Raw genomic sequence first — 25814 nt, forward strand, 5'->3', positions numbered from 1 at the left:
GCAGCAAGGCAGGCCAGCGGCCAAGGAGTAGCCAAGCAGCGAGTGGGCCAGGGAGCCAGGGAGGGCTGCTTGGGGCAAGGGAAAGAGCCCCCTCCGAGAGAGAGAGAGAGAGAGAGAGAGAGAGAGAGAGAGAGAGAGAGAGAGAGAGAGAGAGAGAGAGAGAACAGCCCATTTCCCAAGACTGGGCTTGCAATCCTAGACTTGGAAGGGGCCTCAAGAGTTGACTAAATGGCAGGGATGCCCCAACAGAAGCACACACTGCTCCACTCTGCTCATTGTGACCCCTTGACTTCTGCTCAGGGTTTCCTGAGAGCTCTGGGTATAGGGCAGTACAACAACAACAACAACAACAACAACAACAACAACAACAACAACAACAACAACAGCAACAACAACTGGAGAGCTGCTGGAGAGGGCAGGGAGAGGCCCGGGTCCTGCTTGCCAGCTTCCCCAAGGCATTGGGTGGGCAAGATGCTGGTCCTTCTTTGGTTCATTGGCTCTCCATATCGATTGCAGAACCTCCATGCCCAGGGGCAGTCTACCTCTGAATACCAGACAGTTCTTATCACTCAATTTGAGACTGGCTGTATACTTGCCATACTTCTAAAGGACATGGCTTCCTCCCCGCTGCAATAACCCAGGGAACTGTAGTTCTCTAAGGGCACTGGGACTTGTAGCTCCAGAGGGCTACCTAACCTCACAGGCAGAAGACTGGTATTTCTGGGGAATGGGGGTGGGGGTGGGGTGGTTGGTTGCTGAGCCTCCTGGCAGGCTGAGCCGGGTCATGTACAGCTTCTCCCGCGGGCCTCCGAGGTCCCCCGTGGAAGGACCCCTGCCTTTCTCTGCCTCCGGTGGCCTCGTGGACTTCGCGCCTGGCGGGGCTGGGGTCGCGGGAGAGCCTGGCTGGACAGGCGTGGGACGGACGGAGGTTATTTCAGGGCTGGGGTCTTGGCCCCGAGGGATCGATGTGGATGAAAGAGATCCCAGAAGCGATCTTGGCGGGCAGGAACCAGGCGGGGGAGCGCGAGCGGTGTCTCCCCCGTCTAAAAAACAAAGGCTTCCCTGTCTCAGACGTGACATACACCCCTTGGGACCGTCCAGACGGATTGCTGCCTGGCAGCTCTCCTGGCTAGTGACGTGGGACGACTGGGGTGGGACGGGGGCCAGCCAGGAATCCACCCGGAGCCGCGGCGGGGCTGCCCCCGACGGGGCCCCCGCGGCGTGGTGGGTCCGTGACCAGCCGCCCCGTCGCAGGCACCTCGCTCGGTAGCCGCGCCGCACCGCGCGTCCTCCCGGGGGCCGTGCGGGCTGGCTGCGGGCCCGCTCCCGTCCCCTCCCCGCGCCTCCTCCTCCCCACCCCCTCCTATTCCCGTCCCCGACAGTAACGAGAAGCAGATGTCGGCAGCCGCAGCGAGGAGGGAGCGGAGCGGAGGGGGCGGCCCGAAGGAGCGGCCGAAACTCCCCTCCTGGTGGTGGCCGGGCGCTGGCTGGCGAGGCGAGGGGGGCTAGCTGGGGGGCTAGCCAAGGCCAGCCGGGGCAGAGCGAGCGGGGAAGCCCACGATGGGGCGGGCGGGCGGGGGCAGCGGGGCGCGGGGGCCCAGGCCGGCCAGGCAGGAAGTCGGGGGGAGTGAGTGAGCCAGCCTGCTCGCCTTGCGAAGTTCTCGAAGCTGTCATTGCGCGTCCAGGCGGAGCCCAGAGCGAGCGCAGCAGCCAGGAAGGAGTCCCGGCCGGACTGCCGTCGGGGGCCCCCGCCATGCGCAGCTGACCGCTCCCTCCCTGGGACCCCCAAGCACCAGGCGCCGTGATGACCGGCCCCGGGGCCGCCGCGTGGCTCTGGCTCTGCCTCTGGTGGGGCCTGCTGGCCGGGCCGGCGGGGACCATGAACTACCCGCCCCGCTACAGCCTCTACACGGGCGCCGGCCTGCCGTTCGCCGCGCAGGTTCAAGGCGCCGGGCAGGCGGCCAACGGAGGGGCGCGCGTGGCCAGTCGCCACAGGTAAGCCGGCGCGCAGAGGGAGAGAGAAGCAGGCCAGGGGCGCATCTAGCCCCGCGTTGCCTGCACTGGCTGGCAGCCGCGCTCGCCTAGGAATTCCCGGGGTTCTTCTGCATGCCAAGCAGGCGCTCTGCCCCTGAGCCGCCAAGAGGGCGAGCCAGGGGCGCAAGAGGCTGGAAGTCCCAGACCAGCTCGGGGGGCGGGAAGACAGAGCAGGGCGGGCGAGCGAGGGGCTTCTTTCCCGCTCTGCCTCCCACCAACATCCTACTGAAGTGGAGAAGAGAAGAGAAGGGAAGCGGGACGCCCCCCCCCTAGCTCCAGCCAGGGGCTCTGGAAGGCCTTGTGCTGCCAAGGGGATGGGGGGGGGGCTCTATGGGGCGGGGTGGTGCCAACAGGCCATGAAGAGATGGGGGGGAAGGGGAAGAGCCCCCGGCCGGGCTCCTCCCTGGCCCTCCCGCCGTGTGGTGGGGGATGGGCTGAGGGTGCTGGGCCGGGCGGGGCGTGTCCATGGGGACTTGGGACGTGGCTGCTTCGTTCGGAGTCCGGGCAGGGGACGGCGGGCCTCGGGGCGCTTGGCCGGGGGGGGGGGGAGGGGTGTGTGAGACTCCCTGTGGGAGAGGCTGGCGAAGCGAAGGTTTGGGTGGGTGCCAGGCTTGGGAGAAGGGGGGTTGTCGGGAAAGCCAGTCTGAGGGGGGGGGCACGTGGGGCACGTTGCAAGTCTGAGGCTGCAGCCCCAACAGCCGGAGCAGCAGCAGCATCGCCTTAGGGGAGATAGGAAAAGCAACAAGGGAGGGGGCAAAAGAGGGGCTCCTCTCTGTAGGCACCTCCTTCACCCCCCCCCTCGGTCTTTCTTAGTACTCCGGGAGATTCCCAGACCAACCCAGGTGCAGGGGAGGGTCTTTCCCAGATTCCTCCTAGCCAGGCCCCTCCTCGTGGGCAGGTTTTGGGGCTCCCGAGATTATTGATTCGCAACGGGATGCGAGGCAGCTTTTCAGACCCTCCAAGTAGCGTTGCAGCAACAGGTAAAACCAACCAGGAATAGGACCAGGAGGACCACCCGATCCCTTGCTCCCCTGCCAGATCGCTGAGATCTCCAGGGGAGTCACTGCTAGTTCTGTCCCACCCCCACCCCCTGCCATGGCTCCGGTGCAGGGTTTGTGTTCACCGGGAATTGTATTCCTGTTGAGGTCAGACTCTCCCTGTTGAACTTCTGCCACCTATTGAGGACGTCTAAAAAACAAATAAATCCAGCAGGCGTTTTAATTGAAGCCTGCCTTTATAGTTTTACCTTTTTGGTGTTGCGTTTCTTGCCCTCTGCTTCGAGACAGTTTCAGCTAAGCAGTACAAATTGTTTAAAAGGAATGAAGCGAGTCCAACAATGTTAGGAGGTTGTGCGCAGCCTTGACACCAAAATAGCATAGTATCTGAAGAAGTGTGCATGCACACGAAAGCTCATACCTATGACAAACTTAGTTGGTCTCTAAGGTGCTACTGGAAGGAATATTTATTTTTATTTTGACTGCGTCAGACCAACACGGCTACCTACCTGTAACCAAAATAGTAGCTAGACGGAAGTCGAACACTGTATCGGATCCCAAAGATTTGGCAGAGCCGAGGGGCTTGAACCGTCCTCCAGAAATCCCCAGAGGATGAGGGCGATACCTCCGGGGGCGCCTGGGAGACACCCCCCCCAATGGAGAAAGAGAGTCAGAGACACAGGCAGGCTGGGTTGAGGCTTGCGAGGGGCTGCCCCACCCACGAAATGAAACCCCTCCCGTTGTGGCTGCGGTGCAGGAAACGCACTCTGCACACCCTCAGAGGCGCCTCCTGTGATTATTCCACACGGAAAGCCTTCAGGGGCCGAGCGAGGCCCATAGCTGCCAAGTTATCCCTTTTTTAAAGGGATTTTCCCTTATGCTGAATAGGCTTACTCGCGAGAAAAGGGAAAACTTGGCAGCTATGGCGAGGCCTGGCTCACCCAGTAAAAAATGCTGGAAATGGGACTTCCTGTGAGAGAGCAGCCGGAAAGGTGAGGAGGTGAAACCAGCAAATATTAACCAGCTGCAGGGATTGGAAGCTTGAATGTTGGCTCAGATCAGGGTCAGCTAGGAAGGGCTGGAGGCAATTCCTCTGGCCTCTTCCCCCCCCCCCCCGCCCATCCCAAGCAGGTCACCCTCCTTGATCAAAGGTCCCTGGACAAGGGAGACCAAGGCAGGCAGGAAAGGACTCCTGGACACAACAGCCCCAATTCTGCCAGCACCCAGCCGTGACCAAGTGGTGCCTGGTGCCCATTGGGACTGGCGGGGGGGGGGGAAGAGGTGGAGAGGCCAATGGTGGGCAGAGCCTGGACCAATGAGAGGCAGGGCCAAACTCATCCTAGCTTTGACCCCATCCTCTTCACACCCATGCTGATTTTTAGGCGGGCCAAAATGAGGCGGAGGAGGAAGCTGAGGGGCCAGGGCCACCCACTGGGTGGCTTGTGAGAACCATTGTGGTGCAGAGCGTCTGAGACCAGGACCTAGAATCATAGAATCGTAGAGTTGGAAGAGACCACAAGGGCCATCCAGTCCAACCCCCTGCCAAGCAGGAAACACCATCAAAGCATTCTTGACATATGGCTGTCAAGCCTCTGCTTAAAGACCTCCAGAGAAGGAGACTCCACCACACTCCTTGGCAGCAAATTCCACTGCCAAACAGCTCTTACTGTCAGGAAGTTCTTCCTAATGTTTAGGTGGAATCTTCTTTCTTGTAGTTTGAATCCACTGCTCAGTGTCCGCTTCTCTGGAGCAGCAGAAAACAACCTTTCTCCCTCCTCTATATGACATCCTTTCATATATTTGAACATGGCTATCATATCACCCCTTAACCTTCTCTTCTCCAGGCTAAACATACCCAGCTCCCTAAGCCGTTCCTCATAAGGAACTGGGGGAAGACAAGGGAAGGGTTTGAGTCCTCACTCAGCCACGGAGCTCACTGGACCTTGTGGGCCAGTCCCTTCCTCTCTCAGCCTCGCCTTCCTCACAGGGTTGTTGTGGGGATTAAATGAGAAGAGGGAGAACTAAGGATCTCAAGCTCCTTGGAGAGAAAAAAAGATGATCTATATAAGTGCAGAAAGAAAGAGCAGGCAGGAGCTGGCGGGGGGCAGGCGGGGAAGCGTCCCATTCCCTCTATGGACCAGCCCCCCCCACTGACTGCAGTTGTGCATGGAGGGAGGGAGGGGCTGACCATGGAGCAACGCCAGACAAAAGCCACCACCATCTCTTGGAGAGAAGCAAAGGGAGATTCCCAGTTGAAGCCACATCCTCTGTTGCTCAAGAGCCTGATCATCTCCCAGAAACTGGAGCTGGTTGGAGACGCCTTCCTTGCTCCCGTGGGACAAACCCTTCTAAGCAACGTCCCAGGCTGTCTCATTGAGCACAATCCTTTGGGGCCTGCTCTCTGGAGAACTTCCCCTCTGATGCCTCTGCCCCATCCTTGCCCCTCCTGCCCTCCGCTCAGTACCCTTCTCATCTTGCGGCACCTCATGAGGCCAATGGTCCACCTAGCCCAGTGTCCTGTTCTCACAGTGGCCAGCCAGATGCCTGTAGCCATAGGAAACCTGTAAGCAGGATTTGAGCACAAGAGAGGCATTCTCCCCTCTTGTGGTTTCCAGCAACTGGGATTCAGAAGCATTGCTGCTTTTGACTGTGGCTGATAGCCCTTAATAGTCCTCTCCTCCTCCTCCATGAATTTGTCTCATCCTCTTTTAAAGCCATCCAAGCCACCTCTGCTTCCTGTGGGAGGGAGTTCCACTGTTTAACTCTGTACTGCATGAAAGAGGACTTTATTTGGCCTGTCCTGAATCTTCCAACCTTCAGCTTCATTGAACATCTATGAGTTCTAGCATTAGGAAAGAGGGAGAAAAAACACCTTTCTCTTTCTAATTATTTAATTTAGAAAGGGAGGGCTTGAGCCAGAGGGCAGGACCAAGAAGTCATTTTTTGCCATGTATCAGCTGGTTGATTCTGAAGCCTTCATGTCTGGCTTGAACTTAGCAAGTTGAAAGAGGCATCCAAGAGGCTTGTTGTTGTGCATTTGGTCCATCTTCTTTAGAATGAGCCTGTTGCATGTGGTCAAATAGACTTTGCAAGTTTTGGAATTAAGGCCAGAACCTCCTGGAACTCTTTGGCCACAGGCAATGTTGGGAAGAGAGTCCTGTGCCGTGAGACACCACCCTTCTTCCATGCTCCCTTCAGCTCTCTAAAAAACTGTCGCTTCTTTTCATCCTAGCAGCAACTAAGGTAAAGGGGCCCCTGACCATCAGGTCCAGTCGTGTCCGACTCTGGGGTTGCGGCGCTCATCTCGCTCTATAGGCCGAGGGAGCCGGCGTATAGCTTCCAGGTCATGTGGCCAGCATGACAAAGCCGCTTCTGGTGAACCAGAGCAGCGCACGGAAACGCCGTTTACCTTCCCACTGTAGCGGTATCTATTTATCTACTTGCACTTTGACGTGCTTTCGAACTGCTAGGTTGGCAGGAGCTGGGACCGAGCAAGGGGAGCTCACCCCGTCGCAGGGATTCTAACCGCCGACCTTCTGATCGGCAAGCCCTAGAGTCTGTGGTTTAACCCACAGCGCCAACTTCTAAAGTTTAAGTCACTGTGTGGTCGGAATTAAGAGCCACCTAATGAAACTGTTCTGATGTCCTTGTCCAATGCGGGGTGGGGGGGTTGGGCCAGATGTCCCTTGGGGTCTCTTCCAACTCTACAATTCTATAATTGCATAATTAGTGTTGAAGCAACAGAAGATGGCAAATGTAGGTTGAGAGAAAAAGCCTTTTCAGACCTTCCCACCCAATTGTCTCTTGCCCATTTGCAAAAAAAAAAAAAAAAAAAGCAAGCCACAGCAATCAGCTCTTGGCCATTCAGATGCAAAAGAACGGGGGGGGGGGGAGAGGGGTTTAGAGTTGGGATTTGTTGAAGGAAAGGAAGGCAGGACTAGCCCACCTCCTCTGGCCCATAGAGAGGACTTGGGTGAAAACAGTGGGGGGGGAGGGGCAACAGGCTGTCCTGGACCACATCAGCTCCAAGGCATCTCTCCACTGGTGTCTGAATACTAGTTGCTGAGGTTCATGGGAGCTACTGTTGCTATGCTTGCATCCTGCTTAAGGCTGTGGTTTAAACCACAGAGCTTGCCGGGCTTGCCGATCAGAAGGTTGGCGGTTCGAATCCCCATGACTGAGCTCCCGTCACTCTGTCCCAGCTTCTGCCAACCTAGCAGTTCGAAAGCACACCAGTGCAAGTAGATAAATAGGTACCGCTCTGGCGGGAAGGTAAATGGCATTTCCGTGCGCTCTGGTTTCCATCACAGTATCCTGTTGCGCCAGAAGCGGTTTAGTCCTGCTGGCCACATGATCAGGAAAGCTTTCTGTGGACAAACGCCAGCTCCCTCAGCCTGAGCGCTGCAACCCCATAGTCACCTTTGACTGCACTTAAGCGTACCTTTTTACTTGAGGGCTTTGGAAGTTTGGGTGTCCGGGATTCCTTAGCTGCAATTCCTGCATTGCGGTGGGTGGACTAGAGATGGCCCTTGGGGGTCCCTTCCAACTCTGCAATTCTATTATTCGACGGTGTTCTAAGCTTGGTGGCACATCTGAAGCCCTGAATGCCAATGTTGGTGGGTGTGGAGACTAGCTAAGCATGGGAACGGGGAGGGACCAGACGTGGGTTTTCATGGCCAGGATGTGGCTCTGCTGAGGTGTTTCCTAGTCCAGGAGAGCGCACCACCAAGGTGCCAGCCTTTGGCTGACCTCCCTTCCCTCCTGGCCTGAGCCACTGGAATTTGATTTCCGAAAAAAGAGCTTGTGGTTCTTTGCCCTGCCTCCAAGCCTCCAGGAGCAGCTCAGTTCTACCATCCCAAGTGGGTTGGAGTAAACGGGTTAACCTGTGGAACTCCCTCCCACAGGAGGCAGGGAGGGCCACTGACCTGGATGGCTTTAAAAGAGACATGTTTGTGGGGTTGCCAGCATCACAACTATGCTCTGCCTCCAGATGATTCTGAATGCCTGGAAACCGCAGGAGGGGAAAAGTGACACTTTTGTGCTCAGATCCTGCTTGCGTGTGTTCCGGGGGGGCACCTGGTTGGCCACTGCGAGAAGAGGATGCTGAGCTAGGTGGGCCATGGGCCTGATCCACCAGAGTGACACTTCTGTTCTTCCGTTCTTCCGCTCTCTGTGGGCAGGGTGGGGTTTGAGAGCAGAACACACTCTGCATGCAGAGAACCTCTCGGCGGGCGAAGCCTTGGCACCAACCCTGCAGCTTCTGGTGCCCTGGCTCCTTTTCATCCTGCAACAGAGGCCTTCCTGGAATGTGGAGGTCTGGGGTGGGGCTTGCTCTGGGTCTGCTGCTGTGAGCTGGACTGGAAGCCATGTGGGGCAAGGGGGGGTCTCCCCAGTGCTTTCTGCAACCAGTCTCTTTCTCTCTCTCTCTCTCTCTGCTGCAGGAACTGGTGTGCTTACGTGGTCTCTCGCAGCGTGAGCTGCGTCGTGGAGGACGGCGTGGACACCTATGTCAAGCCAGATTACCAGCCGTGCGCCTGGGGGCAGCTCCAGTGCCCCCGCGTCATCACGTGAGTGTGTGGGGGGCAGCCCCTTCCCAGAGGAAGCAGAATTGGAGGGGGGCGCCGAGGGCTGGTGGTGCGTTGCTGCTGCTGGCTGCCTGGGTGGGGCACTGCGGGGTCACGGCCTCCGTGGGCAGATGGGGTGGAGTGGCGGATGCCTGTGGCTGCTGCCTGGCGCGTGCCCAGCCCATCAAGGGAAGAGGCTGCCCAGCAGGAGCCAGATGGCCCAGGCCTGTGGGGAGGGGGTTGCCTGCCCCCTGGTGGGCATCTTCAGGACTGCAAGAGGATGTGCTCCTTCAGCTGCCCAGGAGAGGCGGGTGGGTCTGCCAGCCAGTGCCTGCAGAGGGAGTCTCTGGCCTTCCCCTCTGCTGTGCTGGTTCGGAGGGCCAAGTGTCCAGCCCCTCCAGTAACCTTCTCAATGGGACCAGCTCTACAGAGACTCTTCCTCTTGAACTGGCAGGGCGACCGGGAAGGAAAACTCTGTTCCTAAACCTCTTTGGGAGGAGAAAAGGCTCAGGAGTCCCTGAGACAGTTGGATGTTGTCTTGTACGCCAAGCGGGTGCCCAGTGTCTCGCTCTGCTTTCCTTTGGACCCCATCAGTGAGGCCAAGAGGGGGGTCTTGTTGTCTGGGCAGCCCAGGACCTCCACACAATGCCCAGGCTTGCATCCCAGGGAGGTCCCTTCAGTGCTTCCAATGCAGTGATTTTACTTCACCCCCAGAGGTATACTCCATTGTCTCTCAAGACAGATGGAGGCCCACTAGACCAGACCAAAAGCAGGGGTGCCCAGACTTTTTTCAAAGAGGGCCAGATTTAATGAAGTGAACATGCGTGAGGGCTGACCAAAGTTGTAAGTTGTTGTTGAGCTTTTTTTAGGATTGAAGTTGTTTTTTAGGATTTCACCCCAGGACATATACTGCCACGGGGGCTGGATTAAATCAACCAACGGGCCAGATTAGGCCCCCGAAACGGACTTTGGACATGCCTGGAGTAATAGAACTGTAGAACTGGAAGATGTGGGAATGTTGTGGATAGTAGGAGAGGATCTATTGATTGAATATTATCCTTCCTCACTCATGCTAGTGAGCTGGTAGCAGAGTATGTTCCCCTGTATATGGCAGGAAGCTAGTTGGTAGATTTGTTAGAATCTCATTGAGTTAAGCAATCCAGTCTGGCTTGTCCAGACTGAATTGATCCTGGTAAATTCCCCTTTTATTCCCTCTTAAAAAGAATAAGGACACAACAGTCTTCTCTTCAAAGTAACAAGACGTTTACTTGCACCCAGTTCACAGTATGATCCCGAAGGCAGGCTCTAGCTTGTAGTTACAGAAGAGAGTGTTGAGTTTATCTCATATGGGGATTGAGCCCATGTGCTGCTGGCGGAGAGCCAGCAGACAGCAAAAGAGCATCAAGAGAGCGGCATCAAGACCAGCCCTTTTATGGGGTCTGCCAGGGTCACGCCCATCTCCCTGGTCACACGCAGGGGGAGGATGCTCCAGACCAGGTGTGACAGGAAGTCCTTCTGGCTGGAGCAACATCCCCCATGTGTCCTCTCTGGGAAAACAGGAAATGTTGTCCTTGACTGCTTTCTGTGATGTTACATCCAACGGAAGGGACCTCCAAAGGTCATGGAGCCCAAAACCCTGCAATGCAGGAACCACCATTAAAGCACCTGTGGCAGGTAGCCACTCAATCTCTGCTTTAAAACCTCCAATGATTTCTAGAATTGTAGAGTTGGAAGGGACCCCAAGAGTCACCCACTCCAACCCCCTGAAGAATCCCTAACTGTCCGCTATCTGAAACACTTGCTCCTTGGCCTGGGCATGTGGCTGGAACCCAGGGCACCCCTTCCCCCCAGTCCCAGTCCTGGTTCTCAGGTGCTTTTCTTTCTCCCAACCAGCAGGTACCGAAGCTTCGTTCGCCCTCGCTACAAGGTGGCCTACAAGACTGTCTCGGACATGGAGTGGCGCTGCTGCCCTGGCTACTCGGGTGACGACTGTGCTGAAGGCGGGATGCCACCCACCACCCCCCGCCCACGTACTCAGCCTGTCCGTCCCAACCTCTCCGGCTTCAGCAACACGCTCAGCGGTCTTGGCGGAGAAGGTACCCCGGGGAGGATCCAGGGGGGAAGATGCTCTGCCACCTCAACCCAGAAGGCCGAGGCGGGGGGCTGGACCCACACATCTCCCCCACCTCTGCAGGCCAAGTCACCAATGTCACAATGCCAAACCTGGTGGCACGAGATACACACACACACACACACACACACACACACAAATTTTTTTAAAAAAATCCTTCCAGGAGCACCTTAGAGACCAACTAAGTTTGACATTGGTATGAGCTTTCGTGTGCATGCACACTTCTTCAGATACACTGGAAACAGAAGTCTTCAGACCCTTATATACAGTGAGAAGATGGGGAGGGGTATTATTCAGAAGGGTGGTGAGAATGGGTGATTGGCTGATAGGTGTGGTAAACCTGTTGACGACTGTTAATGACTGCAATTGGTCTTACAGGAAAAAGCAAGGGGTGAGATGGCTAAAAATAGCTTTATCATGTATATTCAGACCAGGTCTCTCCATGGTTTTAAGTTTGGTAATAAGTTGCAATTCACCAACTTCTCTTTCCAGTCTATTTCTGAAATTATTTTGTAATAAGACAGCTACTTTGAGATCTTGTATCTATGTCAGACCAACACAGCTACCTACTAGTGTGTGTGTGTGTGTGTATAGATATAGATAGATAGATAGATAGATAGATAGATAGATAGAGATAGATAGATAGATAGATAGATAGATAGATAGATAGATAGATAGATAGATCGATCGATAGATAGATGAATGAGAGAGAATTCCTGATGCAGAGCTTTAAGTTTGGGGCAAGTACTCTTTGGTGAGAGAAGCCCATCTCTTAGACCTTTAAAATATGCCCTTTAATGCAAGTTCCAAAGTTCCCCTCTCCCTCCAGCAAAGGAAAAAGACCACACACTTGTTAAGTTAAAAATGGTCAGGTTCCTGTGCTTCAGACAAGTTGCACAGGCAGGAAAAATTAGCTGTTAGAAAGTGGTGAAAGTTCCTAAATTATTGGCATCGGAACTGAAGAGTGGCTTGTGAGAGCCATGCGGTCTAAGCTGGAGCAACCAACTCAAACCTCTTCGCAAGCAGACTGTCAGAACAATAGGTTTGATTAGCCATAAGGGAAATGGAACTAGCTAAGCCTGACAGGACACCTTGCTCTATGGTATTAAACACCTTCATGCCTTAATTAGACTTAAGCATGTTGGTTATGTGAGGCTGGCCAACTCTTGGGTGATTTAAGCTCATAACCTCAGCCTTGGAGGTTAGCTTTGAAAGAGGCATGGAGTAAATTCGGTCCGTGGAGCTGAGTCCAATTTTGTCTCTATTCTCCTGATCCAGGCGTTTCCATTCCTGCACATTCTCAAAGCGTCTTTGCAAGACCTTAGATGGGAGCTCACCAGCAGCTCAGGATCAGCATAGTGCAGCTTAGAATCCTAGAATCCTAGAGTTGGAAGAGACCACAAGGGCCATCCAGTCCAACCCCCTGCCAAGCAGGAAACACCATCAAAGCATTCTTGACATATGCCTGTCAAGCCTCTGCTTAAAGACCTCCAAAGAAGGAGACTCCACCACACTTCTCGGTAGCAAATTCCACTGCCGAACAGCTCTTACTGTCAGGAAGTTCTTCCTAATGTTGAGGTGGAATCTTCTTTCTTGAAGTTTGAATCCATTGCTTAGCTTAGTTCCCTTGCATAGACTAGAGGGTCTGATTCCCTGCTGTGTGGAGCAGCTGCTTTGCCAGATGACAGACCTGGACAGAGTGGAGGTGTCCTGATGTGGTTCTCTTCTCTTCTCTCTCTCTCCTCTCCTCTCCCAGGGCACAGGGACTCCGAGAAGGTCAAACAGCTGGAAGAAAAAGTCCAGCGCCTGAGCAAACAGCTGCAGGACCTGCAGTCCACCATGGAGACCAGCAATACCAAGCTGGCCGAGGACGTCCGCAGGGCTGTGGAGTCCTCCTTGAATGGCAAGCAGCCGGCGGACGCAGCCGCCCACCCGGAAATGAAGGAGACCCTCAACGAGATCCAGCGCCACCTGCAGCGCCTAGACAACCGCATCTCCAACCACGAGAACGGGCAGGGGGTGGCGGCGCAGGGAGGCGGGACAGACGTCCACGGCGAGGTCCTGCGGGAGGTGGAGCGGACCATCCACGAAACCTGCTCCTCCTGCGTGACAGGTGTCCACGAGCTGCGGCAGCAGCGGGAGGAGGACCAGGACCGCATGCGGGCTCTGGAGAAGTTGGTGGCCTCCGTGGACCAGCGGAACCGGGATGCCGTGGACGCCGTCCGGCAACACGTGAGCCGCCTGGGCTCCCAGCCACCCGAGGATTGCTGCGCCCGGGCGGAGAGCAGGGTGAGCGGCCTGGAGCGGCGCCTCGACGGGGTGACGGAGGCCCTCTCCGGCCTCAGTGAGCACCTGGCTGGGCGGAGGACACCCCCGCCCCCTCCGTGGAGCGTGGATCGGCGCATGACGGAGGTGGAGAGCCGCGTCAACACCACGCAGCGCAGCCTGGAGGAGCACTTTGGGGACCTGCAGGTCATGCTGGAAGGGGCGGACGAGCGGCTGCGCCGTGCCGAGGGCCAGCTGGACTCGGCCTTCTCCCGCCTGAACGACTTCCAGAGCCACGTGGGGCGGGCGCTGGCCAACCTGTCGAGGGACGTGGGCGCCCTGAAGGACAGCAGCCTGCAGCAGCAGGGGGCCCTGGAGCGGGTGCACAGCACGGCCCATGCCTGCACGCAGGTCTGTGCCCCTGCGGGCAACCAGGACTCTCAGATCAGCACCATCCTGAGCGACCTGGAGAGGAGGCTGCTCGACACCGAGGGACAGCTGCGCATTCTGGGCAGCAACCTCCACCAGCTGGACATCTCGGGGAAGCTGCGCAGCCTGCAGGGTCTGGTGGGCTCCCACAGCGACGCCCTCAGCAGGCTGGCAGGGGAGGTTGGCGAGCTGGAGAACCGCGTGGTGGTCTCCGTCAGTGCCGGGCCCCCTGAGCTGGTGCTGCAGGCCAACCGTACCCGGCAGCGTCTGGAGGAGCTGGAGAAGGAGTTCCGGGGGCTAGAGCAGCTCTCCTGCGGACAGGAGTGCGCTGAGCTGCGCGAGGAGGTGGGCCAGCTGCGGTCCGAGGTGGAGGTCTGCCAGGCTGCCTGCCAGCCTCCCGGCCAGCGCCCTAACCTGGGCAGCGGCGGCGGCAAGGAAGCAGGGGACGCCTCCCGGCCGCTGGACGGCTTCAGCGTGATCGGGGGCAGCTCCAGCGTCCACCTGCAGTCCTTGCAGGGCGAGCTGTCGGAGGTCATCCTGGGCTTCAGCTCCCTGAACGAGACGCTGGCTGGGCTGCAGGCCACCGTGGAGAAGCACCAGACCGACATCCACGAACTGGGCACCACCAAGGACCACATCATCGCCGAGATCAACCGGGTGCAGCAGGAGGTGACGGAGCACGTCAGCGAGAGCGACGAGCGCTTCCAGGTGCTGGGCCGCGAGGTGGAGCGCTTTGGGGGCGCCCTACGCGTGGAGGCCTCCGACTGCCGGCGGGCTTCCGGGGGGCTGGCGGAGAGGCTGGCCAAGCTGGAGGGGGCGTGCGAGAGGCTGGACACGGTCTCCGGGAGCCTGCGCAAGATCAAGGAGGGGCTGGACAAGCACGTCTCGGCCCTGTGGGGCTGCCTGCGGGACGTGAACGGGACTCTGCAGACCCACGGAGCCCTCCTGGACAAGATCCACGGCAGCCAGCTGGGCACCATCCACCGCCGGCTCAGCACCCTCAACGGCTCTCTCCAGACCTTGCAGGGGCAGCTGCATGGCCTCACCCTGCAAGACCTCACAGGTACAGACTCTGGGGCAGACCGGGTGGGGGGGCAGGTATGGGAATGTTCAGGGATGGAGAGAATATATTATTGGATTATTTCCTATTCCAACTTGTGTTAACAAATTTCACAATTTAGCAGAGTAACATTCCCCTTTTAAAGTCACACAGCGTATGCGTTGCTCAGGCTCGCTAAAGCCTCTATAATAATATTGTCCTGGTATTTCCCCCTTTAGTCCCTCATAAAAGATAAGACACGCAAAAGATAAGGCAAGATAAGGGAGCTGGGTATGTTTAGCCTGGAGAAGAGAAGGTTAAGGGGTGATATGATAGCCATGTTCAAATATATCAAAGGATGTCATATGGAGGAGGGAGAAAGGTTGTTTTCTGCTGCTCCAGAGAAGCGGACACGGAGCAATGGATTCAAACTACAAGAAAGAAGATTCCACCTAAACATTAGGAAGAACTTCCTGACAGTAAGAGCTGTTTGGCAGTGGAATTTGCTACCAAGGAGTGTGGTGGAGTCTCCTTCTTTGGAGGTCTTTAAGCAGAGGCTTGACAGGCATATGTCAAGAATGCTTTGATGGTGTTTCCTGCTTGGCAGGGGGTTGGACTGGATGGCCCTTGTGGTCTCTTCCAACTCTATGATTCTATGATTCTATGACACAGTCTTCTATAAAAGTATAAAAAGAGTTTGCTCCCTCACATTCTGTTCACAACAGGATCCCAGAAGGCAGACTTAGCTTAGAATAAGGAACATACACCTGGAAACTATCCCATAAGGAGATAGCTCCTTTGACCTCTCTCAAGAGAGCATTTCTGGCTAAGCAGATGTTGCTTCTTTGGCAAACGAAGTCAGAGAGAGAGAGATGGCGGCCAGCCCAATGCTTTTGTGTTACCTGCACAGGTGAGGCCACGCCCACCTCTAGTCACATGCAGAGGAAAACTGGCTGGTCTAGACATCCCCTTCTATGTCCATTTGACTGCTCTTGTGTTTCACATCCCACAGCAGGTGGGGCCTCTTGCCTCTGTCTCTGCCTAGACATCTAATGTTCTTCTCCATCCACAGGACCTCCAGGGCCCCCTGGACCGGAGGGCCCCATGGGGAAGCAGGGGGCCATAGGCCCAGTTGGGCCCCCTGGCAAGGACGGAAGGACCGGCCCTGTGGGGCCTCCAGGTGAGCAGCTGGCCAGGCTGAGTTTTTGTATCCTGATGTCTGACAGTGGAGCACCAAGATGACCCTCTGGGCTCCTTCCAACTCTACTGTCCTATGGTTCTGTGCCTACCTCGGAAGGGGGTTGGACTAGATGACCTTTGGGAATCCCTTCCAACTCTACAATTTGGGGGTTGCTTGGCTTCCCGGAGCCTATTGTGCCCCAACAACCCCCTTTCCTTGCCCTGGGAGCACCAGGGGATCGGGGCCTTTGGAAGGTCACAAGAGTCTCCCCAGAACAATTAACCCTCCATGTGCTGCAGTGGGTGGCGCCCTCTCCTGGACAGAGGGGGTGGTGCACTGGGAGGGGATCCCCTTCCCTGCCCCATTTGAGACTGTGAGCTGTGTGAGTGGCAGCTGCCAACCCCACAGCCACCCCTCCACAAGAGGCCTTTTCCACCACCTCAGGTGTGCACACCTGCCTGGCTGACCACACACGACCCCCCCCCTGTCTCCCTTCTGGAGAGCACCCAGTCTTGTCTCGAGGGAGTTGGTCATTCATTAATACCTCCAGTCCTGCTTGTTGCAGACGCAGGAGAGGGCCTTCTTGGTGGTGGCTCCTAGGCATCTTAGGAACTCCCTGCCTTGAGAAGTTAGACTGGCTCCCTCCTTGCTGTCTTTCCACCGGCAGCTAAAGACTCCCTTATTCCAACAGGCATTTGGGAACTGACTATTTTATTTTATTTCTAAAGGAAAGGGCTTGTAATAGTGCCAGACTGTTTTTACCATATTTCCCTAAATATAAGCCTCAACCCCCCCCCCCAAATTCCAACCATGAAAAGTTTAAAAGTGTGGCTTATATTTGCAACCTTACCAGGAGCAAGGAAGGGAGCAGCTTATATTCAAGGGCTTTTTCTTTTTTTCCTACTCCCCTCCAATTTTAAAGGTGCAGCTTATATTTGGGTGTGGCTTATATTCAGGACAATATTATCTGTATCTTAAGAGATTTGTTTTCATTCTGTTAGGGTTTGATTACTTTTAAACAATGACCCATGATATGTTTGATAGCTTTGCATCTCTTAACTGTGTCTTAATTTGTGCAAGCCGCCTTGAATCCTGGCCCGGGTTCAAAGGCGGGATCTGAATAAATAGAATAACACTAATAGCAATTAATTAATTAACAAGTGGGATGGGGATGACCCCTCCCACCTCTCACCCGTCTTCCCTTGTCTCTTGCAGGTCTCCCCGGAGAACAAGGTAATGACCGCGCACAGCTGCGAGGGCTGGGGGGGGCAGGGGTGTTCCTGTCCACTCCAGCGGGGGGGGGGGGAGGAACTGGTGTCCTCCCAGTGCCACTGGGTTCCAGCATCTCCAGCGGCCAGCACGGCCAGTCATCTAATCCTGCTTCCACATACCCTGTTCCCTCCTCTGTGGGGAAGCTAGATTCCAGGCAGTGTCTGTGTGTGTGTGGGGGGGGTGAGCCTTGGGACTCCAGGCAGCTCCTTAAAGGGAGCTCAGGACTACCCAGCAATAGCTCCCCAGGGAGGCGAACGGGGGTCTTTGCCCTCTGGAGAGATCAGGGGATGAAGCTGGGCTGTGCAACACCATTGCCCTCCCAAAGAGCTTGCGAAAAGGCCCTTGGGTGGATCTACACAGACAGAAAAAACACACTCTAAATAAGTCAGAATTTAAATCATTAAAACAAAAAGGGAGAAAGATTGTTTTCTGCTGCTCCAGAGAAGCAGACATGGAGCAATGGATTCAAACTTCAAGAAAGAAGATTCCACCTAAACATTAGGAAGAACTTCCTGACAGTAAGAGCTGTTCGGCAGTGGAATTTGCTCCCAAAGAGTGTGGTGGAGTCTCCTTCTTTGGAGGTCTTTAAGCAGAGGCTTGACAGGCATATGTCAAGAATGCTTTGATGGTGTTTCCTGCTCGGCAGGGGGTTGGACTGGATGGCCCTTGTGGTCTCTTCCAACTCTATGATTCTATTAAAAGAAAAGGAAAAACACTATGGAAGAACGCTTAGATTTTTTTTTTTGCTCTCCAGCACCATCTTGGTGTTGCAGGTTTATAACACATTCAAAATGCTGTTTTTTGACTAATGTGGCTGAGTCCCCAGGTCCCTGCTATGAGGAGCAGCTGGACAGCTGGACAGGCCTGGGTGGAAGTGTCCGGGTTTATTTAGTTATTTATTTCATAAAATTATAAATTGCTTGATTGTTTTTTTAAAAATCACATCAAATAGGTTTACAAAAAAGACAAAGCAATAAAATTATCCTAAGGAATATTAATGGCAGTCATTTAAGACATCTGGAAAGTTAAAATAAAAACAGACTAAAAACAGGATTGCGTCAACTTTCTAAACATCTGGGCAGGCTTGTCTAAGCAAGGATGTTTTTAGCAGGCGCCAAAAAGAGTCGCGTGAAGGCGCCAACCTGATGTCAAGAGGCAGGGAGTTCCGAAGTGCAGGTGGTGCCCCACTAAGAGACTGAATTCGTACAAATGCAGAACAGGTGTTATGTGGGAAGCAGGAACATACAGAGTGAGTTGCCAGCACAGAAGCCAGCCAGTTCTTGAGAGCCAGTTATTGTGGGTGGTCAATGCAGGGAGAAAGGGAGAAGTCCCTGAAAGTTTTTCTGTCCCCCCCCCCCGCCCCCTTCTCCCTGTCCACTTGCAGGCCTGCCTGGGCCACCTGGATCGACGCCCAAGGTCTCCTTCACTGCAGCACTGACCGCCCGCCACGTGGAGACGGGGACCATAGCCTTCGACCGGGTGCTGCTGAACGACGGGGACTCCTACGACCCGAAATCTGGTCAGTGAGGGGCTGAGAAATGAGGGAAGGAGAAGAAGGGGCTTGGGGTGGGAGAGCCTCAGAAAGACAGGTGTGTGGGAATGCTCAGGGTGGCGGGAGAGGATATATTCCTTATTAATATCCTTCCTAACTTGCGCTAGCAAGTTCCTTTACTTAGCAGAGTTTACATTCCCCTTTTACAAGCACAGCAGATAGAGCTGGCTGCAGGCTCATGTGAGCTTCTCACTATTATACAATTCAGTCTGTCTCAGACTGAATTGTACGTTCCTGGTAAGTTCCCTTGAATCCCTCTTGAAATAATAAAGACGCCACAATCTTACTCAAAGTCAATAAAAAGAAGTTTATGTACACCAGTCCACAGGTGGATCCCTGAAGGCAGGCTTAGTTACAAATACAGTGGGACCTCGGATTAAGAACTTAATTCGTTCTGGAGGTCCGTTCTGAACCTGAAACTGTTCTTAACCTGAGGTACCACTTTGGCTAATGGGACTCCCCCTGCTGCTGCACTGCCGCCGCCGCCGCCCTATTTCTGCTCTCATCCGGAAGCAAATTTCTTAACCCGAGGTACTATTTCTGGGTTAGCAGAGTCTGTAACCTGAAGCGCCTGTAACCCGAGGCACTTCACCACGTCCTTTTGACAGTCACCCAGGTGATCCCAGTGTGGGATGGAACATCACTGAAGCAGTCAAATACAGCATTTCCTGTTTGCCCAGAGTGGACACACAGGGGATTGTTGCTGCAACCAGGAGGACTTCCTGTCACACCTGGTCTGGAGCTCCCTCCCCCTGCATGTGACCAGGTAGATGGGCGTGACCTTGGCAGACCCTACAGAAGGGCTGGTCACAAAGCTATCTTCCCTTTCCCGCCTTATCCCATCTTGATGCCTTTTGCTGTCTGCTGGCTCTCAGCCAGCAGCACATGGGCTCACAAGAGGATGAAGCCGCACTTTTCTCTGTAACTAACTACAATCTAAAGCCTGCCTTCAGGACTATACTGTGAACTGAACGTAAGTAAACCTTATCGTTACTTTTAAAAGAATACTGTTATGTCATTATTGTTTTTAAGAGGGAACTAAAGGGGATTTGCCAGGAACAATCCAATCTGGACAAGCCAGACTGAATTGCTGAACTCAAATGATTCTCACGAATCCATCAACTAGTTTCCTGCAATGAACAAGGAAATGTGTTCTGCTACTAGCTCCCTAGCGTGAGTGAGGAAGGATCATATTTAATCAATATATCCTCTCTTACTATCCTCCACATTCCCACTCCCAGGAGGTGCTCTGGCGTGACCCTGCTGACAAACGAGATATTCCGGGATCCAAACAGAAACTGGAATCTGGTTGGACACTCTGAGAGGACGATGCTGGACTTGATGGGCCACTGGCCTGATCCAGTGGGCTTTTCTAATGTTCTGATGTTCTCAGGGGGCTCCCAAAGCAGGGGAGGGTGCTTTGGGTGGGGTGCAAGGCAGGAGGGAGGACCCAGGCCAGGCACCTGTAACTGGTCTCTCCTCCCCGCAGGAATCTTCACCGCTCCGTTTCCTGGCCGCTACCTGGTCAGCGCCATCCTGACCGGCCACCGGGGGGAGAAGATCGAGGCGGTCCTCTCCCGCTCCAACCAGGCCATCGCCCGCAGCGACTCGGCTGGCTACCAGCCCGAAGGCCTGGAGAACAAGCCGGTGGCTGAGAGCCAGCCCAGCACGGGAGCCCTGGCCGTCTTCACCCTCGTCGTCCCCATGGAGGCTGGAGAAACTCTCTGTGTGGACCTGGTCTCTGGCCGTCTGGCCCGCTCCTCGGATGAGCCACTGACTGTCTTCAGTGCGGCCCTGCTCTACGAGGAGGACTTGGGGGTCTAGTTGGCTTCTGGGCTGGCAAAGGGGGCTTGCTGAAGCGGCGCCTCCGTCCAGTCTGGGAAGGGAGAGCTGAGGATCCCTCCACCCTGCCCTCTTGCAGCCCCAGCCAAGCCTCCCCTCCCCCCACCTCTGGGCCACCCAGGAATTGGGCCAGCACTGCAGGGAGAGTGTTCTTTGCAGCCGCCAGGCTCTCCTCTTGTTGGCACCCTCTGCCCCTTGGCCTCCCTGCCAGCCACGGGGCAGCACAAAGCTTGCAAAGACTCTCTCTCTTCCCAAGGCGCTGCAGGCTGTGGGGAGGAGCGAGTGGGTCCTGAAGGCAGCATTCTGCCCTCTGCCCACTCATCTCCCCAGGCCTGGCGGGGTGTGTGTGTGTGTGCCACTGCTCAGGCCATCAGAAAGTGCCACTTCAATACCAGCTGGATCCGTGGCCCAGTGGGAATGAAAAGGTCCCTTTTGTTATTTATCTGTGTCTGTCGTACCCCAGAGAAAGGACCCCCTCCCTCCCTCCCCCTCCCTCCTCGTGCCACTGCCCTCCACCACCAGCCGGCTTGCCCCCTTGGCTCTCTGTCACAGCTTTGCCACCGCTGGGGCTGCCTCTTCTCGCCACGTCCACTGCAGAGCTGCTCAGATGCCAATGCTATGCCATGCTTGCCATGGATGGGCCAGACACGGGAGCCCCACCGCAAGGAGCCAACACCGCCATTTACGTGAGACAAGGAGGAGAGGCCCCTTTGCAAGACTGGGGGGAGGGAGGAGGAGGGGGTGGTGGGCAGAGGAGGAGGAGGAGGAAGAAGAAGATTAGGAGGAAGGGGCCTCCCTCCAGCCCCGTCTCCTGTGTGGGTCACCCTTCATGTATATGCTGTGTAAAGGCCCAACTCAGCTATCAATATAATTATTGAATAAAGAAACACAACTTTTTTTTTTATAAAAAAACAACAACCACCAACCACGGCCCTGTGCTTTTCTCTGTCATCCGGGGACCATTCATTCATTCATTCACTGTTTTTATTTCTATGCTGTTTTTCCACACACAAAATGTCACACTTAAATCAGCTACGACAAAGAAAGCAGGAGTGCGTTTCAAAGCCAAACGATGCAAACATCTGTTTCATAACAACATAGCAAAACAACACACTGCCAAATGTAACAACATATGAAAAAAGGCATTTCCGTACCAGAAAGATAACAAGATTGCATAAACTACACACCCAAGAGCAAAAATAACAAGGAGGCTTTGCAGTTCTGCGTTGGGCCTTGAGATGAGCAGCCCTGCCCTGCCCTGAGGCTGCTCACTGCAGCCCCTCCTGCAGCAACTGGCACTGAGGCTTCCAAGGACCGGGGGGGGGGGGTTGTGTGTGTCTCCCTTGCACCTCAAAAGGGCACCACCTCCCTCAGCCACCGCTGCCACCGTCCTCCATCTGGAACCATCCGTGCCACGTGGTGTTTTACAGAGCAACACGAGTCGAAACCCGGGACTCTGCTACACTAGTAAAGAAAAAACGCTCTACGTGCGTTATAACACTGTGACACCAGACGGCGCTGTAGAGCAGAAAACTTTTCTACACCATTTTACACAGATCATGACAACAAAAAACAAACCCTAATTTATGACTTATTTAACGCATTTTTTTCCCTGTGTGTAGATCCATCCCAGGTCTCTGCCCCCAGGAGCCCACAGTTAGAATTTCAACTAGAGCAGGAGCGGGGTATTCACAAATGCCGCTCTCTGGGCTTAGGTCTCAGGTATTTTGGCTGCAGGCGGGCAGAGGTCTTTACTGAATGAGGCATTGGGGGGGGGGGTTTCACAATAACAGCTTCTCAGCAGGGAGGAGAGGTGGGCAAGTCTGAAATGTGTGAAAACAGTCAAGAACCCAGGATCCCCAGGGATGCCCCTCCAGGTGGTGGAGATGCCAGGCATCATCCTGGCGCCTGGGCATCTTCACTGGGTCTCAAGTGGCAGATATGCAGGTGCAAAATGCACCTGGCGAATTTCAAACACTGCCCAGGACCATCTGATGATGTCCGACACCAACCACTTGGTGAATATAGATCTGAAGGTGGCCTTCCACTCCAGTCTTCTGGCCATGGATTGAGGATTGAGAATCAGCGTTTGGGAACTTTATGCCCAACTTAAAGCAGTTAATTTTAAACTGTTGTGTCACCAACTACCCCCCTCTTGCCCTTTTGCTCTTTCCACTGGCAAACAAGGCAACACCTCCCTCCGCCTGACTCCAGGGCATTTAGAATCATAGAATCGTAGAGTTGGAAGAGACCACAAGGGCCATCCAGTCCAACCCCCTGCCAAGCAGGAAACACCATCAAAGCATTCTTGACATATGCCTGTCAAGCCTCTGCTTAAAGACCTCCAAAGAAGAAGACTCCACCACACTCCTTGGTAGCAAATTCCACTGCTGAACAGCTCTTACTGTCAGGAAGTTCTTCCTAATGTTTAGGTGGAATCTTCTTTCTTGAAGTTTGAATCCATTGCTCCGTGTCCGCTTCTCTGGAGCAGCAGAAAACAACCTTTCTCCCTCCTCTATATGACATCCTTTCATATATTTGAACATGGCTATCATATCACCCCTTAACCTTCTCTTCATTTAAATGCCATCACAACCTTGGCCTGATGCAAAGGATCCTTATTTCTTTCCTACCTTCACATCCTGGCTTCTTTCGGGGGGTGGAACCCAGGGGGGCTGAGACAGGGGTTGGGGGCTTGCTGGGGGTCTCCAATCCAGGCACTGACCAGACTCAGACCTGCTTAGCTTCAGAGAGCTGCTGACTCTCCCTTTAGAAAACCACGTGGTCCTTTGACTCCCTTTCATTGGACCTTTTTATAGAGGTTGGGGGGGCATGTCAGGGATTCATTAGCTGTGGTACCTGCATTGCAGGGGGTTGGGCTGAATGACCTTGGGGGGTCCCTTCCACTGTTACCATTCTGATTCAAAAAACATGCCCCTCTCTCCCCTATTCACAGCCCCACATCCATAACCCTCAAAGCCCTCAGGGGCCTTGCCTGCCCCAACCCAACTTTTTCCCTCTGCCCTTTGACCCTGAGGGTACCAGCCCCCTTTGATCTCCCTTCTCCCCCCCCCAAAAAAACTTGGCATCTTGCGCCCGCGTGGCTGTCAGGCCGTCCCCGGGACCGACCACGGAAGGGGGCGCAGGGGAAGAGAAAGCCTTGCTGCCCAGGAGGACAAAGACCCCCCCCAAAAAAACACTCTCTCTTGATGCAGGTCCGGTCCTGCGTCCGCAAGAGGCAGAGGGGGCGGCAGAGATGGAGGGACGGGACGGGACGGGACGAAGGTCCGTACACCGGTAGCTGGAAACCCAGTTCTAGGGGGAGGAACTTTGGGGGTTGCCAGGCTTCCCTGTCAGGCGTCATGAGCCCCCCCAGCCCCCTCCCCCCGACACGAATCACAGTTTTCCGTGGAAACCAGGAGTGACTAAGCTTGGAAATCTTTTCAGAGGCACTGAAGCGCTTGTCGTCTCTCTTTCAGAGCAGGCGGAACATCATGCATTCTTTGTTCCCCGAGGCAATTTCAGCTCCGCAAAAGCTCTTCTTCTGGGTTTTTTTTGGGGGGTGTTTCAAACACAAAAGCTGTGTTTGCAGCCGTGGTTCTCCAAGCAGCCGGAACGGAGGCAGGAGTGGCCGTCTTGTCACGGAGGCGGATTCTTGCGCCCTGGATCATGTCACGCAATGCGTCTTCTTCGACCCCCCCCCCCATCGCCGCCTGTCCTGGAGGGTTAAATGTGGGGCACTTGCTCGCTAACCGGGATGGAGCCCTTTCAGAAGGCGCGTTTCAAAACCACCACTGTCTGTCTTCATCTGTCTTTCTTTAGGTGACAGGGCAAGAGGAGGACAGAGGCCCCATTAAAAAGAAAAAGGAAGAACTAGACCAGGCATGTCCGACAGGTAGATCATGATCTACCGGTAGATCACTGAACGTCTGCGGTAGATCACTGATAGATCATTGGTTCCATCCAAAGAAGCTGAACAACTTTGGCTCCCCTTTAAAAAGCTCAACATTTTACCTCCTCCCTGAAAAAACTCAACAACTTTCACCTGAAGCCCCCCCAAATGGGCCTCCCTCCTTCCTAAAAAAGCTCAACTTTGACCTGCCTGAACCCCCCCAAAAGGGAGTAGATCACTGCCAGTTTTTAACTGTGAATAGATCACAGTCTCCTGGGAGTTGGCCCCCCCTGAACTAGACTAACAGCCCCCCCCGTTCTGTGGAGCATAAGTTATGTTATTTATTTATATTCTTTAAATGGTCCTCGTAAGAGGATCAGAGCTACTTACTCCTGAGAATAATAATAATAATAATAATAATAATAATAATAATAATATATAATATAATATTTGTACCCTGCCCATCTGGCTAGGTTTCCCCAGCCACCCTGGGTGGCTTCCAAAGAAAAGGAAATGTTCTCTTATGACCAGTGCTTTTTCCAGGGGGGGGGGGCAGGGGTATGCATACCCCTAAACATTTTGTGCATCTTTGTACTTTTGTCCATTTACTGTATTTATTTTTCCGGTTTGAACTATAAAATGGTGGTTTTCTTGAGTCAAAATGAGAGTATCCCTAAACATTTTAAATAGAAAAAAAGCCCTGCTTATGACCAGATGGGCGGGACACAGGTGGCGCTGTGGGTTAAACCACTGAGCCTAGGGCTTGCTGATCAGAAGCTCAGCGGTTCGAATCCCTGTGATAGGGTGAGCTCCCGTTGCTCGGTCCCAGCTCCTGCCAACCTAGCAGTTCGAAAGCACGTCAAAGTGCAAGTACCGGTAGATAAACAGGGACCGCTCCAGCAGGAAGGTAAACTGTGTTTCCGTGTGCTGCTCTGGTTTGCCAGAAGTGGCTTTGTCATGCTGGCCACATGACCTGGAAGCTATACGCCGGCTCCCTCGGCCAATAATGTGAGATGAGCGCGCAACCCCAGAGTCGGTCACGACTGGACCTAATGGTCAGGGGTCCCTTTACCTTTACCTTAGGGTGCCTTGGTAGGGGACCCAGGTGGCGCTGTGGTTAAACCACTGAGCCTAGGGCTTGCTGATCAGAAGGTCGGCGGTTCGAATCCCTGTGACGGGGTGAGCTCCCGTTGCTCCGTCCCAGCTCCTGCCAACCTAGCAGTTCGAAAGCACGTCAAAATGCAAGTAGATAAATAGGAACCGCTACAGCGGGAAGGTAAACAGCGTTTCCATGTGCTGCTCTGGTTTGCCAGAAGTGGCTTTGTCATGCTGGCCACATGACCTGGAAGCTATACGCCGGCTCCCTCGGCCAATAATGCGAGATGAGCGCGCAACCCCAGAGTCGGTCACGACTGGACCTAATGCTCAGGGGTCCCTTTACCTTTACCTTTATGACCAGATGGAACCTGAAGCCACAGCAGAGTCTAGGTTGGGGGGACCTGATGCTCTTTCTCTAGCAACAGAGGTGCCGGAACCCGCCATGAACCCCTCATTCTCTTAGAGGGAGTTGCCACAACAGAGTTCCTGCGAGCTCCGGCTGGGAAAAAAGCCCTGGGAAC

The 25814-nt window shown here is 54.6% G+C and overlaps 1 protein-coding gene across 2 annotated transcripts; it reads left to right on the top strand.

Moving 5' to 3' along the window:
* Nucleotides 1-1487: 1487 nt before the first annotated feature.
* On the top strand, nucleotides 1488-21228 carry EMILIN1 (elastin microfibril interfacer 1). Of its 2 annotated transcripts, none has more exons than XM_060273234.2 (8): nucleotides 1488-1995; nucleotides 8471-8596; nucleotides 10490-10689; nucleotides 12481-14481; nucleotides 15530-15637; nucleotides 16853-16870; nucleotides 18294-18428; nucleotides 19951-21228. In XM_060273234.2, exons 1-8 carry the CDS (start codon nucleotides 1805-1807, stop codon nucleotides 20283-20285), a joined length of 3114 nt encoding a protein of 1037 aa, XP_060129217.2. In that variant the 5' UTR covers nucleotides 1488-1804; the 3' UTR covers nucleotides 20286-21228. The 2 variants fall into 2 exon arrangements, with proteins under 2 accessions (XP_060129217.2, XP_060129216.2); XM_060273233.2 differs by having other exon boundaries at nucleotides 1669-1995; nucleotides 10487-10689.
* Nucleotides 21229-25814: the final 4586 nt, after the last annotated feature.

Source organism: Zootoca vivipara, chromosome 3 (assembly GCF_965207765.1).
Source record: "Zootoca vivipara chromosome 3, rZooViv2.hap1.1, whole genome shotgun sequence".
In the NCBI taxonomy this organism is placed as follows: Eukaryota; Metazoa; Chordata; class Lepidosauria; order Squamata; family Lacertidae; genus Zootoca; species Zootoca vivipara.